The 16,274-nt window shown below is 40.4% G+C and overlaps 1 protein-coding gene across 1 annotated transcript in view; it reads left to right on the forward strand.

The window, feature by feature from the left end:
- Nucleotides 1–16,274, forward strand: part of LOC306882266 (attractin-like protein 1) — a 268,000-nt gene that overhangs the window by 49,521 nt on the left and 202,205 nt on the right. The window contains exons 11-12 of the mRNA XM_079436781.1: nucleotides 12,192–12,276; nucleotides 12,486–12,697. Coding sequence (XP_079292907.1) covers nucleotides 12,192–12,276; nucleotides 12,486–12,697 — 297 coding nt within the window. The remainder of the gene's footprint in view (nucleotides 1–12,191; nucleotides 12,277–12,485; nucleotides 12,698–16,274) is intronic.

Genomic DNA, 16,274 nt, shown 5'->3' on the forward strand with positions numbered 1-16,274 from the left:
TAAAGGGACTTTTTTTTTACAGTATTTGTGCGTGCTATGTATGTTTATGCTTATTAAAGTATCACAATGTTACCAACATGTTAAAGCCAAACTCAGTTGAAATCATTTGTAAGTCAAGTCTTCAGTGTGCAATCTCGTAAACCCCCTCACACAAGTGCTCGTCAACGCAGGCATAAATAGTTTGATGATGTTATTGTTCCATCTCTTCAGTTTCTTTAGTGTTGTCAACTTGTGGAGCAACTTGTTTACACACACACAGACATACACACAATTATTCAAGGCACATGTGCGAGCTAAGCATACTGAATTTGCATGGTTGGAAAAATCTGGCTTTGCACATACTTTGCTGATGCACAAAACCGAAGGGCTTTAGTAGGCAGCTGTCTATGTAGGCTGCATACAGTACAGCAAGGCAGCTTGCTAGGTTTTGGAACAGAGCAAGTGTGTTGCTGCAGTCATGCAGATCATTTGTAAATCTGTACGCACACATGCAGCTTAGGGGCTGTTAAAGTAGGTTTACAGATATCCTCAGTATGACCTTTCTCAAGGCAAGACCTCTGTGATGGATTGCTTCTGAAACCTTTGACCTCTGTGGTATAATGCCTGGCCATAGGCATCTGTCTGAAGGTATCTGGTGGTACACATTCATTTCTTCATGTGCTGTGCCACAGAGCTTTAAAAAAAAAAAAAAAAAACTTATGCAATTTTGCTTGTAGACTTTTCAAGTTCACAAAACTTGCTTTGCAGAGTCGGGCACTGTAAATGTTGACAACACTTTAAATAATTATTTATAATGGGCTGATTTGGAGAACAAAGACTTACTTTAAAATATGAAACACCAATTAACATACACAACTTTTCTCCTGTAAGCCAACGATGAAGTTTACGACTGTTGTTTGATATTTTCTATGGCTTACGTTGTCCCAGTGGAGCATGATGCACACATTATAGGTTTACTATGGCCTTTGGCAACTTTGGCTAATGTGGGTTTTTGAATGGTACTTTTATGAGGAATATCAGTGAATTATTTAAAGTGTTCCTTTCAGTGCTGACAGTAATATTTAGCCATCATTAAATCCTCATTAAAAGCAGTGAATGCCAGCAAGCCAGATGGTGTCTGTTATTTTATAAATATCTTTTACAGTACCTTAGACAAGGAGGTTCTGGAGCCAGGTGAAGGCGAGAGAAAGGATGCGAGGAAGTAAGAGATTGTGCTCGTTCTTAGCGAATTCCTCCCACAGTGTTTCATACTTCTGTGACAGTAGACCCGCAACTTCCACTTCCACCTGGCGCTGCTCTACTGCAGTATGTTTGCACAGAATTTTGCATCTCAAGTAGTAGCAACGGCTTGTGGACTCATTGGACCTTGCTGGTTCTGTTCTGGTCTTAGGGAGTAGTCATTTTTGGCTTGAGTCTGGGTTGGCTCTGTGCGCTCACCCACTTTGTCTGATTGCACAAGTTCGCTTGGACAGCCTTGACTGGCTTTACACGTACTGGTCTGTCCACATATCCATCACTACCACTAAAGCACTGGCCTAAAATCCGCTCCACTCACTTAATTCATTAAAGTAGCAAATTAGGCCATTTTCTAATCACCAGCAGGCTTTCTGGAAATGCTCCTGGAATTGCTCATAACTGTTGGTCTTCTGTTCTTCCCGTTGAGGATACAGAGGGCAGCCCTTCCAACCTGCTGCAGTGTTATGAAACACACTGAAGTGATGAACAAACTCTTTTCTTGACTTTATATCTTGTAAAATGCTGTTTGTATTTAAATGACTGTTTATTGGACTGATTATGTTTGCATTGAGTGCAGTGATTGTGCTCTTTTAGAATTGCACTACTTTGCAAACCTGCTTTTTACTGCAGCTGATACTTTTCTAAATTCTTTATTTAAGTTTGAAATGACTCGGAAAACCTGCGGAAACCAACTACTTAACTTTGCAAGCAAAGTAGTTCATCACAATTGTGTTGTAGCTTACTCATGTGTTTTAGTTGACCATAAAACGTGAAGGAATAATTCACCCAAAAATGAAAATCTGCTGAAAATGTACTCACCCTCAGGCCATCCCAAATGTAGATGAGTTTATATCTTTATCAGTACAGAATTGGATAAATTTAGCATCACTTGCTCACCAATGGATCCTCTGCTGTGAATAGGTGCCATCAGAATGAGAGTCAACAGCTGATGCATCTTGAATTTTTTGTGTGAACTATTCCTTTAGGAAATGTTAACTCAGTTTAATTAATTAAGATAAGATTAATGTTAAGATTTAAGAACTCAGTAGAGACAGAACTCAACAAAAAAGTTTTCTTCAGAAGTCTACTTGTTCATATATTATTTTAAAAATACAAGGAAACCAATTTCCGCATTTTGTTCACGTCAGTGTAAAACCTGTAACAGACAACATATTGCTGGGGCAACACTAAGCCATTTATTTGTTGCATAAAATGTATTTGTTCCATAAAACTTGAAAAAAAAAACATAAGAACTTTACATTTTTATTACTTTTGAAGTGTGTTGTCAAAGAAAAAACTTTTAAAAAGAGTAAAACTGTAATAAAATAGTACATATGATGCTAACCCAGGAAATCAAATTCAAAGTCTTCTGTCCCTAAGGCTGTATAGAAGTACTTTTGTCCTCTTCAAATTTAAGATTTGGCTGGCCAAACCATAAATATATCACTGGCTACATTTACACCTGGCACTTTTTACTGTTTTTACTGATCAGATAGCTTTCTGATTTATTAAAACAGTTCTACATAAATGTGTCTCCACAAAACATAAGTGCGTAAGTGCGATCTTCAATTCCCGCGCTATATGTCAACAAAAGCACCAGATACATGCTGCATTTTATTCATCATCAGCTAATTTCAGGATCAAAGACCACAGCAGGTGGCATCAGCACTGGAAAGATAAGAATCAGAATCAGAATCAGAATCAGAATGAGCTTTATTGGCCAAGTATGTTTACACATACAAGGAATTTGTTGTAGTGACAGAAGCTCCACAGTGCAACAGAAAGACAGTAACAGGACAGGACACAGGTAATGAAACAAAATAACAGGAAATAGCCAATAACCAATGTACAAAGCAGCAAAAAAAATAAAAAATACACAATATATAATATATAATATAGGCGACTATGTATGTACAGGTGAAGTATGTGCAAATTAGAAATGAGAAAATAAAATAAGTGAGTGTGGTGAATGGATAATGTATTAGTTGTGTGTTCTACGTTTATTTATTGAGTGTTCATGAGATGTATTGACTGAGGGAAGAAACTGTTCCTGTGTCTGGTCGTTCTGGTGCTCAGAGCTCTGTAGCGTCGACCAGATGGTAACAGTTCGAAGAGGTTGTGTGCTGGATGTGAGGGGTCCAGAGTGATTTTACCAGCCCTTTTGCTCACTCTGGATAAGTACAGTTCTTGGAGAGTGGGGAGGGTTGTACCAATGATTCGCTCAGCAGTCCGGACTACCCTCCGTAGTCTTCTGAGGTCAGATTTGGTAGCTGAGCTGAACCAGACAGTTATTGAGGTGCAGAGGATGGATTCAATGATGGCAGAGTAGAACTGTTTCAGTAAGTCCTGTGGCAGGTTGAACTTCCTCAGCTGGCGAAGAAAGTACAGCCTCTGCTGGGCCTTCCTGACAATGGAGTCAATGTGAATATCCCACTTTAGGTCCTGAGAGATGGTGGTGCCCAAGAATCTGAATGACTCCACTGCAGTCACGGTGCTGTTCATGATGGTAAGTGGGGGGAGAGCAGGGGGGTTTCTCCTGAAGTCCACGATCATCTCCACAGTTTTGAGCGTGTTAAGCTCCAGGTTGTTGAGACTGCACCAGACAGCCAGCTCCTTAACCTCCTGTCTGTAAGCAGACTCGTCACCGTCCTGGATGAGGCCGATCAGTGTGGTGTCGTCTGCAAACTTCAGGAGCTTGACAGAGGGGTCTTTAGATGTGCAGTCGTTGGTGTAGAGGGAGAAGAGCAGTGGGGAGAGTACGCAGCCCTGAGGAGCTCCAGTGCTGATGGTTCGAGTGCTGGATGAGAATTTGCCAAGCTTTACTAACTGCTGTCTGTCTGTCAGGAAGCTGTTGATCCACTGGCAGACGGAGGTGGGGACGGAGAGCTGAGTTAGTTTATTTTGAAGGGTTTCCGGGATAATGGTGTTAAAAGCAGAGCTGAAGTCCACAAACAGGATCCTCACATAAGTCCCTGGTCTGTCCAGATGCTGCAGGATGAAGTGCAGTCCCATGTTGACTGCATCATCCACAGACCTGTTTGCTCTGTAGGCAAACTGCAGGGGGTCCAGTAAGGGTCCAGTGATGTCCTTCAGATGAGCCAGAACCAGTCTTTCGAATGATTTCATGGCTACAGACGTTAGTGCCACAGGTCTGTAGTCATTTAGTCCAGTAATTTTGTGTTTCTTTGGGACGGGGATGATGGTGGAGCGTTTGAAGCATGAGGGGACTTCACACAGCTCCAGTGATCTATTGAAGATCTGTGTGAAGATGGGGGCCAGCTGCTCAGCACAGATTTTTAGGCAGGCTGGTGACACACCATCTGGACCAGGTGCTTTCCTTCTTTTGTTTTTCCTGAAGACCTGGCACACATCGTCTTCGCTGATTTGAATTGTAGGTGTGGGGGAGAGAGGGGTTGCTGGAGGTGTGAATGGTTGTGTGGAGGGGTGTTCTGGGCGGGTGTGGGGTGATCGTTCAAAACGACAAAAGAACTCGTTTAAGTCGTCTGCCAGGTGTTGATTCTCCAGAGTGCTGGGGGGTGGTGTTTTGTAGCTGGTGATGTCCTTTAATCCAAGCCACACTGAAGCCGGATCGCTGGAAGAGAATTTGTTCCTGAGCTTGTCAGAATAATTCCTCTTTGCCACTCTGATCTCCTTTTCCAGTGTGTATTTGGCCTGTTTGTACAAGACTTTATCCCCCTTTCTGTGAGCATCTTCTTTGGCCTGACGGAGCTGTCTGAGTTTGGCAGTGAACCATGGTTTGTCATTGTTGTAGAATAGATGAGTCCTGGTAGGAATGCACATGTCCTCACAGAAACTGATATATGATGTTACAGTCTCTGTGAGCTCGTCCAGGTCATTTGCTGCAGCTTCAAAAACAGACCAATCAGTCAGGTCGAAACAGGCTTGTAAATCCCGCTCTGTTTCGTTAGTCCATCTTTTAACAGATCTTAATACAGGCTTCGCAGACTTAAGTTTCTGCCTGTAGGATGGAATAAGATGAACCAAACAGTGATCAGAGAGTCCTAAAGCTGCTCGTGGAACCGAGTGATATGCGTCCTTTATTGTTGTGTAACAGTGATCCAATATATTACTGTCTCTGGTGGGACATGTAACATGCTGTCTGTATTTTGGCAGTTCACGGGAGAGATTTGCTTTATTAAAGTCCCCGAGAATGATTAAAACAGAGTCCGGGTGTTGTTGTTCACTCTCTGTGATCAGATCAGCGAGTTTCTGTAGAGCTGTGCTCACGTGCGCTTGCGGTGGAATGTAAACACTCACGAGAATGAACGAGCAGAACTCCCGCGGCGAATAGAACGGCTTGCAGTTAATGAAGAGCGTTTCTAGATCTGAGCAGCACATCTTCTTTAAAACAGTTACATCTGTACACCACCTCTCATTGATGTAAAAGCATGTCCCGCCGCCGCGCGATTTCCCCGTTGATTCTGTGTCCCGATCTGCTCTTATCAGCTGGTAATTAGGCAGATGGATCGCGCTGTCCGGTATGTCGCCATTCAACCAGGTTTCCGTGAAACATAGAGCAGCAGAGATAGAAAAGTCCTTGTTTGTCCGGGAGAGCAGAAGGAGTTCGTCCGTTTTGTTGGGTAGAGAGCGGAGATTCGCCAGATGGATGCTAGGCAACGCCGTTCTAAATCCGCGCTGACGAAGTTTCACGAGCGCGCCGGCTCTCTTTCCCCGTCTGCGCCTCCTGAAGCGTTTGACCAGAGCTACAGCTCCGCCAACTACAATGTCCAGCAAAACGTCCGAAAAATCAAAAACCGGTAGAAGATTTTGTGGTGTGTTCTGCCGAATGTTCAGTAGATCATCCCTGGTAAAGCTGATCTTATTTGAAAAACAAAAAACAGGAAAAACAAACAAAAACAATACAAACACCGAGGAGCAACGCACAATAGCTGCCATCAGCGGCGCCATTTTGTTGTTATATCAATTATATCATTTTGTTATATCATTTGTTATATCATATGTTATATCATTTATCATATGTTATATCATTTGTTATATCATTTTGTTGAACATATATCATATGTTATATCATTTTGTTGTCATATCAGTAGTAAGTTAGTGTTACTACTTTTAATGAAAGTAATTGTATGTTGAGTGTTTGCGACTTGCTTTCAATTTAATTTGTGGCAGTTATCTGGCTATGATGTCCTATAACATGCTCTCAAGTGTTATTTTAACATTTTGGGAGGAGTAAAATTTACATATGTGGTTTCAACAACCAAATGAATTTACAATTATACAGTTTCATCTGGAATTGAAATCCGTCTCGAAAGTGTTTTGGAAGGCATTTACACCTGGTCTTTTCACAATCGGATTGCTATCCAATCAGAGTAAACACCTGAAGAGACCAGATGTAAACAGGCCCTCTGTGATCAAGTGAAATGCCATACATTAAAGAGCTGTAAATAAGTTTGTTCTAGCTAACTTCTTTGAAAACAAAAAAAGTCAAAACATCATCTTCTCTTCTTCTGTTTTTTTTTACACTATTGTTTCTATTGCTGTGAACCCAGTGGTGTCTTGGGTGAAAGCCGTACTTAGTCTTAGGATGTTGGTCACAACTGTTCAGTTTTAAAGCATTAAGTCATATTCTGACATCCTCATTAATAAACAAGACTGAAATGTTGTCGAGTAATCCCTTGTGCTAATGTTTGAAATGTTGTCTATGTCAATTTTCAGGCTAACTTTGTCACATAGCCTCTCCAAAATAACTTTTCATTTTGGTTACTACTCGATTTGCATATTTTCTTAAACAGTATTAAGTGAATAGTACAAGATTTTTACTCTTTTTTTTCCTTTTCATTTTTCATAAATTAGCTACATGCATGACACGTAAACAAAAACAGTATATGATAAGATGGTCTGTACCAAGTTGTAGCATAGTGTCTAACTAGAGTGTATACAGTACACACTATAACGTATGCAGTGTGTACTTTCCCAGAATGCGAATTGGGCATTAATTTCCTCTTCTTTCTTTTGCATTAATGAGCTTTTTAATGTTACTTAATTCCCACCTGTGGCAAGTTCCCTGTCCTGTCCTGTCCTCAACCCTCACCTCTTTTTGCTCAAGAGCACACTCCATCTCTCCATTATTTTCTCTCTTTCATTTTATTTTTATTCTGACTGAACTTTTGAGGAGAGAGAAGGGGCATTATTAGTTCTTTTTATGCAGTTTTTCTCGCAATGAGGGACTGAATTCAAGATGACACAGAAAACAGTTTTCATTTGCGTACCTTCTTACCATGTCTTCCCCCACTCTCGTACTTCTAATTAGATTCAGGGAAAATGAACCCTAATTAAAATTGTAGCGCTCTGGCTGAGAGGCGTTGTGAAGTTGTGTTTTTTTATGCACAGACCTTTTGTTTTAATACAACCAGCAGACTAGGTAGCAGATTGCCTCGGCACAAAACATATTTTATTAAGCTTGCAATTAAAACGGGTTTGAATTCCTTCCTACTGCATCTCCAGTTCTCTACCTCTGCTTTATCTGTTTTTGCCATCCAGTGCTTCTTCGCTCCGTTTCTTTGTCTCCTGTACATTAGCAAGGAGAGTTGAGCCAATATCCTGTGAGGAAATGAAATCTAGGCAGAGCCAACGATGACTATCAGGAACCGTTTTATCATTTGAGAGAATATGAGTGTCACCTTTAGATCTGTAGAAATTTGGACCATATTTATTGAAGTAATGAATTATTCCAGCCAGAATACTGCGGGGTAGTATAAAATGTTTGACCGTACTGTAATGGACGAAGACAGTGGCTGTGTCCAAAAGCATTTATGCATGAAGGTACCTCCCAAAACTGATTTTATTCAAACCTCTAAAACAGCATAATAATTTAGTGATCTGTCCTGAGTTTTTAAACTCGGCTTCTGGACACATCTCCTCTGGTGTCTTGACCAATTAGATAGGCAATTATCTTAGCTAGGGGTGTTCCTTCCATCATAAATCAGCATGTTATCAGTCACATGGTCCGAATTTTACACACTCTCGCAAAGTATAATTTTGGATGTGATTTCTATAACCAGAATATGATACATTTGACACAGAATCAATTGGAAGAAACGTTTCAAGCTAGAATTGTCAAACTCATACATACCAAATACGAATATGAATCCTTCAGCTATTTAATAATGATTAAAAAGACATGCATAATATTTTATTAAAACATGATAATCTAATGTGTGGGTTACAAACATAATATAGGTTATTTCTATGCAGAGAAATAATTCATAAGTCATTTTAAGATGATTTTTAGTGCATATGAACAGATTGTCTCTAGTGTGTAGTTCTATGGAGAATAAGAGGCTTGTTCTGTGATGACCAGAGAGAGGTTAAAAGGTCTCCTACGGAATTCCAGTCTAAGTCTTTGTATGGGAGGAAGACCTGCCCAAGAGAGTCTGTGGCTCGTGATTTTCTATCACAGGTTTACATATGACCATCAGTCTTGATTACTTGCCCCAAATTTGACAGTCTCCTTCCTGAATCGGAATTATCAATAAGTGTTCTTTTGTCTCAAGGTTGTAAGCTGTTCTGTCAAAGAGGCTTGCTGGTTAGTTTGCTTGCTTCAGACTAGTTGGCACTAGGATTTGGACAGATTTAATACGTTGTCCTGTTACAGCTTTGAGGCCCTCTTTGTGGAATCTCAGCTTCTCATGTTTCGATGTTCTGATCGAATCTTAAATTTGTCTGATTCAGTCTCTGATATCCTACAAGGGCCAGAAAAGTACTAAGGACATTGTTAAAATCAGTGGTTCAACCTTGATTTTAAAGCTATGGCCTTGGCCTTTGAAGCTTTTGGCCTTGAACATGGTAGCTGCGTTGCTGTCTATGCAGGGCCAGAGAGCTTTCGGATTTCATCAAAAACATCTTAATTTGTGTTCCGAAGATGAACGAAGGTTTTATTGGTTTGGAACGACACGAGGGCGACTAATTAATGACAGAATTTTCATATTTTGGGTGAACTATCACTTTAAAGCTACATCGGTTGATGGGAATTGTGGTATTTCAATTCACTTTACATTCGGACAGTGATTGCTTCCACAGCAATTTAAAAGACTGCATTGATGTCAAGGTGTATGATACGGTTCAGCGCCGCCGCTGGATTTTCAGCACCGCTGAAAAATCTTCACATGATCAGTAATATCACGACATTCACGTCATTCACTTACATACCTAAAAACACAAACATGGCGACCGGCGGCGCTGCTAATGCGATGGCTCTGAATCCACTTGTTGACAAGAAAGGAGGAAAGAGCCACAAATGGAAATTATTTTTGATTAGGCTAATGTCACGTTACCATAAGGGGCCGTTCACATTCACGTTCATATGCAAATATTTCAAATGTGGGCGCACGGAAAGCGACACGGCACTCTCGTTTTGCGCTCCTCTGTTCATGGTTGCATAGCAATGACAGACGCCACGGGAGAGCGAGCAAGCGCTTGTGGAAAGGAGAAAGCGAACTGCGAAATTGGTACCGAAAACCGTGAATTTTCACTGGTATTGAAAATACCATTCATTTTTCAGATGGGTGAAATCCTGTGGCATACCAATCTCCAGTGTGAACTGTGAGCGTGACTTTTCCACACTGAAAAGGGTGATGTTAATCAGATCCATTATTCATTCATTAAGACATATTGACGTGATTTCTGTATACCTACAGCTCCAGGGACACTGAAATCTCTTCATGCAGATACCTGGTACATACCTTTTTTCACAAACAAATAACCCAACATCCGATCAATAAAAACTCACCTGATATGACACCCTACATGATATGAATCTTCTATGAAAAGCCCAGAAAAATTAAGTGCTCACAGATTGGGTGTGGCCCTTGCCATTAGGATAAAATTTTCAATAAATTGTAAATAATCTTTTTCTGGGTTGTGCCGTTTCATTTTTCCACTATCTATTTCTACCTTACAGCTGAAAATTAACACAAAAGAAAAACATGAATAATCCTGTCCTAATCTTGTTTGTGACCAGTTCAAGGTACGTGCTGCAATAATCATGCCTTCTGTTGATGGTATGGTAAGAAAGCACCAGGCCCAGATGTTGTCACACCAGCCTGTCTGAAATCCTGTGCTGACCAGCTGGTCCCCATCTTCACACAGATCTTAAAAAGATCACTGGAAGTTCCTTCATGCTTCAAACGCTCCACCATTATCCCCATCCCAAAGAAATCCAAAATTACAGGACTTAATGACTACAGACCTGTGGCTCTTAACATCTGTGGTCATGAAGTCATTTGAAAAACTGGTGCTGGCCCACCTGAAGGACATTACTGGACCCTTGCTGGATCCTCTTCAGTTTGCCTACAGAGCAAACAGGTCTGTGGACGATGCAGTCAACATGGGACTGCATTATGTTCTGAAACATCTAGACAGACCAGGGACTTATGTGAGGATCCTGTTTGTGGACTTCAGCTCGGCCTTTAACACTATCATTCCAGACCTCCTCCTGCCCAAACTAACTCAGCTCTCCATGCCCACCTCCGTCTGTCAGTGGATCAACAGCTTCCTGACAGACAGGCAGCAGCTAGTGAGGCTGGGAAAATACACATCCAGCACCCGCACCATCAGCACTGGAGCTCCTCAGGGCTGCGTTCTTTCCCCACTGCTCTTCTCCCTCTACACCAACGACTGCACATCTAAAGACCCCTCTGTCAAGCTCCTAAAGTTTGCAGATGACACCACAGTCATCTGCCTCATTCAGGACAGTGACGAGTCTGCTTACAGACAGGAGGTTAAGGAGCTGGCTGTCTGGTGCAGTCTTAACAACCTGTAGCTGAACACGCTCAAAACAGTAGAGATGATCATGGACTTCAGGAGAAACCCCCCTGCACTCCCCCCACTCACCATCATGAACAGCACTGTGACTGCAGTGGAGTCATTCAGATTCCTGGGCACCACCATCTCCCAGGACCTGAAGTGGGACATTCACATAGTCTCTATTGTGAAAAAGGCCCAGCAGAGGTTGTACTTCCTTCACCAGCTGAGGAAGTTCAACCTGCCTCAGGAGCTGCTGGAACAGTTCTACTCTGCATCATCATTGAATCCTTCCTCTGCACTTCAATAACTGTCTGGTTCAGCTCCACTACCAAATCTGACCTCAGAAGACTACGGAGGGTGGTCCGGACTGCTGAGCGAATCATTGGTACAACCCTCCCCACTCTCCAAGAACTGTACTTATCCAGAGTGAGCAAAAGGGCTGGCAAAATCACTCTGGACCCCTCACATCCAGCACACAACCTCTTTGAACTGTTACCGTCTGGCCGACGCTACAGAGCTCTGAGCACCAGAACGGCCAGGCACAGGAACAGTTTCTTCCCTTAGGCAATACATCTCATGATCAATTGACAATAATTGTGGAACACACAACACTATTATACACTTATACATTTACTTATCTAACACACATACTTAGTTTACATTTTGGAATATGCACAAAATATACAGTACATACAAAACTGTCTATTGTATTACACCTGTACATACAACTGTCAATTTGTATATTGTTATTCCCTATTTACTTGTTCTATTTTTATTATTTTATTCTGTGTTTTTTGTTCTGTTACTGTCATCCTGTTGCACTGCGGAAGCTTCTGTCATGAAAACAAATTCCACGTATGTGTAAACATACCTGGTAATAAAGCTCATTCTGATTCTGATATATATGTATATATAACTGTTATGGTACTGACATATATCATGCATCTTTACATCAGACATTACTAGATATATCTGTATTGAATTACTAATAAGGTAATGAGGTAATGTTTTATAAAGGTATTATAATGTTCTCTATTTATCTAATAGAATGTGATGTTATTTTCAAGTTTATTAATTTATTTTATTTTAATTTTCTATTTATCTTATAGAATGTGATGTTATTTTCAAGTTTATTTATTTATTTTACTTTGTTTGCGTGTGCTTTGCAGCATGTGATGAGTGGACAGTTCTTCCAAATCCCAATCTTCATCGTGACGTCAATCGGTTTGGACACACAGCAGTTGTCAGTAATGGGTAAGTTCTTGATGTGGTCTCTTTCCACTTGTAGATACCATCAGTATATGGACTCTTCCTGTACCCCCTGTTTTTTTTTTCCTTTGTTGGAAAAAAATGTTCACTTGAATGTGTGGCCTAATCCTCTCATTTCCTTTGGAAAGATGTTTTGGCAAGACAAACAGTTTAAAATACTAACAGAAAAGGTCTGTGTTTTCTCTTCCCCTCAGCTCAATGTACGTTTTTGGTGGTTTCTCTGGTGTTATCCTGAACGATGTACTGGTGTATAAACCTGCCAACTGTGAGGCCTTCCTCGAGGTGGATCTTTGTCAGAGCTCTGGTCCTGGTGTTCGCTGTGTCTGGATAGAAGAACGCTGTGTACTCTGGGACTCCGGCCATGCTACTGACACTTTGCCTGCCTCCTTCTGCCCTGCACGCACCAGTAAGAACCTATCATTATAAAAGCTTATGTTAAAACAGTGGCTACACAGAATTTATTTCATGGTGAATTATGGAGGTATTGTGACCTGTTTTAGAGGCATGTTTCATCATACATTCACACTGAATTTGTTTCTAATTCGAAGAAGTCTGTGAAAGCGGGTCTTGTTTTACCCTTAAGGGGTTTATTTTGTGGTTGATATAAATGAATAAATGGATATGAAATATTGATCTGAGTAGCACAGCATTGTAAGAAACCATTTGCCTTGAATAGCAGGACTAAAGTTAAAGGGGTGGTTGATTGCGATTTCACTTTTTTTTAACTCTAGTTAGTGTGTAATGTTGCTGTTTGAGCATAAAAAATATCTGCAAAGTTGCGGCGCTGAAAGTTCTATGCAAACGGAGATATCTTTTAAAATTATGGCAGTTTAATGTCTACAAAAACAGCTTGTAGGGACTAAAACGAGTTACTTCCCGGGTCCGTTACGTCACAAACCCAGATCGATAAACCCCGCCCCCGGGAACAGTGGCGTGCACAGACCTCCGGAGGGGCAGGGGCGAAGTGGCATTACGAAATGGCATTAGCCCTTCGGCTAGGGCTGGGCGATATGGCAAAAATATATTACAATTTTTTTTAAATATCACGATTCACAATTTTATCACAATTCTTTGTCAAGTTGGTTTTCTATTTTGCAAGTTGTTTGAGCATTACAGCCAAACTAATTTCCCTATTATAAAGACAGCCTTTCACGGTAACAAAATATAAAAAAGTATGGCGGATATTTAGGCCAAAGTGGGTGAAGATAAACATCGTTGTCATTATATTATCTTTGTTATTAAAAAATGAGAGCAAAGATACACATTACAAATACACATAATATACAAATAAAGTAAACTGTGTTTTATTTTCAGGTAGGCTTCAGTAGGTATATTTAGCAGGAGCATTCAAGAAACTATATGAACAAATATAAAAATAAAACACTACAGTATATAGAATGATTCCTATTAAAGCACCTGTATTAAAGTTTTTCAGTCAAGAGTAGTGAGTGATTTTTCTCTTTGTGTTTGGTGTTTTATTAACATTAAAGGAATAATTCACCCAAAAATTCAAATAGGCTAGTGTTTTATTTTTATACCTTCATTTACTCACTCAAAAGTAGTTTTAAACCTGAATGAGTTTCCTTTTTCTGCTAAACATAAACGCTATTTTGAAGAATGCGGATAAACAAACTGTTGCTGGTCCTCAGTGATTTCCATAGTATTTTTTGTTAAAGTCAAGGTGGACCAGCAACTGTTTGGTTACCCAGATTCTTCAAAATATCTTCTTTTGTGTTCAGCACAAGAAAGAAATTAATATAAGTTTGGGACAACATGTGAGTGAGTAAATAATGACAGAAATTAAATTTTAGGGTGAAACGACAGTCGGCTGCATGTTCAGTACTGTCCGTTTAAGCCCTGCACGCATCTAATATAAAGGCACGCATCCATTTCTCTCAGCTGTTTACTTTAGACATAAGGTTTATGTATAGACTCAGTTGGTTGTGTGTTTTGATAGTATTAGCACAAAACATAACTTAGTTCAGTAATCGGGCGCTGTTTAAAAGGCTTTTATTTAGCGCGCTTTTGGTGGATTTGCTCAGAAAAAGGCGCTCGTCAGAACAGCACACAAATAATAAGTTTAACCAGTAACGCTTTAAAGCAGATGCATATAATGTACTTTTGTGATTATGAATTAGTGCAGTGTCCCGTGACTGTAACTCTACCGCTGAGTTAACACTGAAATGAATGCATGTGGCGTTGTACAGTAACGTACATAAAGACGGCGGCGCCAGAACTGCAGCTGATAGAATGTGCGCTGTAGCACCATACTACGATATTTCTTCAAAAGCAGATTGTGGAAATATTTTTATCATCCACGATCAAAAATCTTCATATTGCACACCCCTACCCTCGACAGAAATCGCAGACCGGACCAAAAGGGCACTTTAGCGTCGGACCTCAAAGGAGCAGGGGCTCGAGCCCCCCGACACCCCTTTTGAAGGCAGCATAGATGTATCCTTCGCTGCCTTTGATATCCCACAATCCTGTGCGTTCCATTGCTCTTTTGATGTAATTTCTAGCGAGAAATTAGTATTATAGTAATTAAATATTTTTTCAGTTATCACCAAAACTCGTTCTATTTTGTTGTAGATCATTAAACCGTTACGCTGCCTCAGAAGCCTGTCCGAAATCAGTTTCGTGAGGTGCCTTCGTGCAAAAATGCTGCCTGCAAAGTTGTTGCCTCATAAGGCAGCGAGGCAGCAAGTCAGCTGCCTAAGTTTTCGGAAGCAGCCCATGTTGTGCTGCTTTAGAGAAGAGGAAGAGAAAACTAGGGGTGCACGTAAAAATCTATTCATATATGAATCGCGATTCTATCTTCTAACGATTCTAATGGATTCACAAGTTTCAAAATCACATGTTCTAAAGCAGCGGTTCTTAATACTGTTCCTCACATCTGCTTGCTCTGCATCTCTCAGATTCAAATTGTCAGATCAGCTCCAACAAACTGTTCCAATTATACACTTATTTTCTCATAGCAATGAGAAGCGTTATACGTATGGTTGCTGTGCTGTATTAAAGCTTTAATCAGGATAAAAGCATATATTAAAAGCTAACAGAAGCAGTAGCATTTACAAATAACAGTGTATCTAAAAGTATGAACCAACAACAACCAAAAAAACTTGCACAGGTTCTGCGTGATCATCTTCACTAATATTCTCTGGGTCTCAATCGGGCTCAGATTGATAAGCAATATACAGTAGATGACGCCATTGTTTACAATACAACTGAAGCACATGCTGCTGAGCTGAGGGGCGGGACGTTTAGACGCGCACTAGAGGCGGTCTAGCCAATCACAACACACTGGACCAGCTAACCAATCTGAGCCCATCACGTAGTTCTGAGGGAGGGGCTTCATAAAACCAGGGCTGCGTTCAGCCCCGAAAAAACAGTGCAAAACGTTTATTAAACGGAAAGGTGATGCGTTGAACACCCTGTTCTGATGATGCAAGTCTTGCAACTACAGGAGCTGAGAAGGCCATTCTTTGTGTTCTTTTTTAAGAATTTTCGGAGCCTGATGAAATCGGTATAAATACGTGTTTAATAGCCTACTGCAAAATACGCTCGATGTTACAGTCACTGCCGTCCAGAATAAAAAAGAACATCCTAATCGAGTGAAGGGATTTGTGGACCCTGTGGTTCCTAATTATTGTGATCCAACATTTGCCTCGCATTTCATGATGAAAATAAATTTCAGGTGAAGGACAATCTACTACTTAACTCCAAATCTTTGTTATGATCTATATGACCTTATTATTTTTATTGTGAGTATTAGGCTTATCATTATTGCAGATCACTGTTGTTGTGCTATGATATTATAATATTTACCATTATATAATCAGATAAGCATAGAAAAGCTTATGAACGTGTCACTCCACAGTACATATAAATATGTATAGTATTTTTATGTTATATTAATCAGTGTCTAGCACACCTTCCTAAGGAAAAGAAATGGACCAGAAGACGTTGCAATTACTACATAT

The sequence above is a fragment of the Barbus barbus genome, assembly GCF_936440315.1.
Source record: "Barbus barbus genome assembly, chromosome: 16".
Classification (NCBI taxonomy): domain Eukaryota; kingdom Metazoa; phylum Chordata; class Actinopteri; order Cypriniformes; family Cyprinidae; genus Barbus; species Barbus barbus.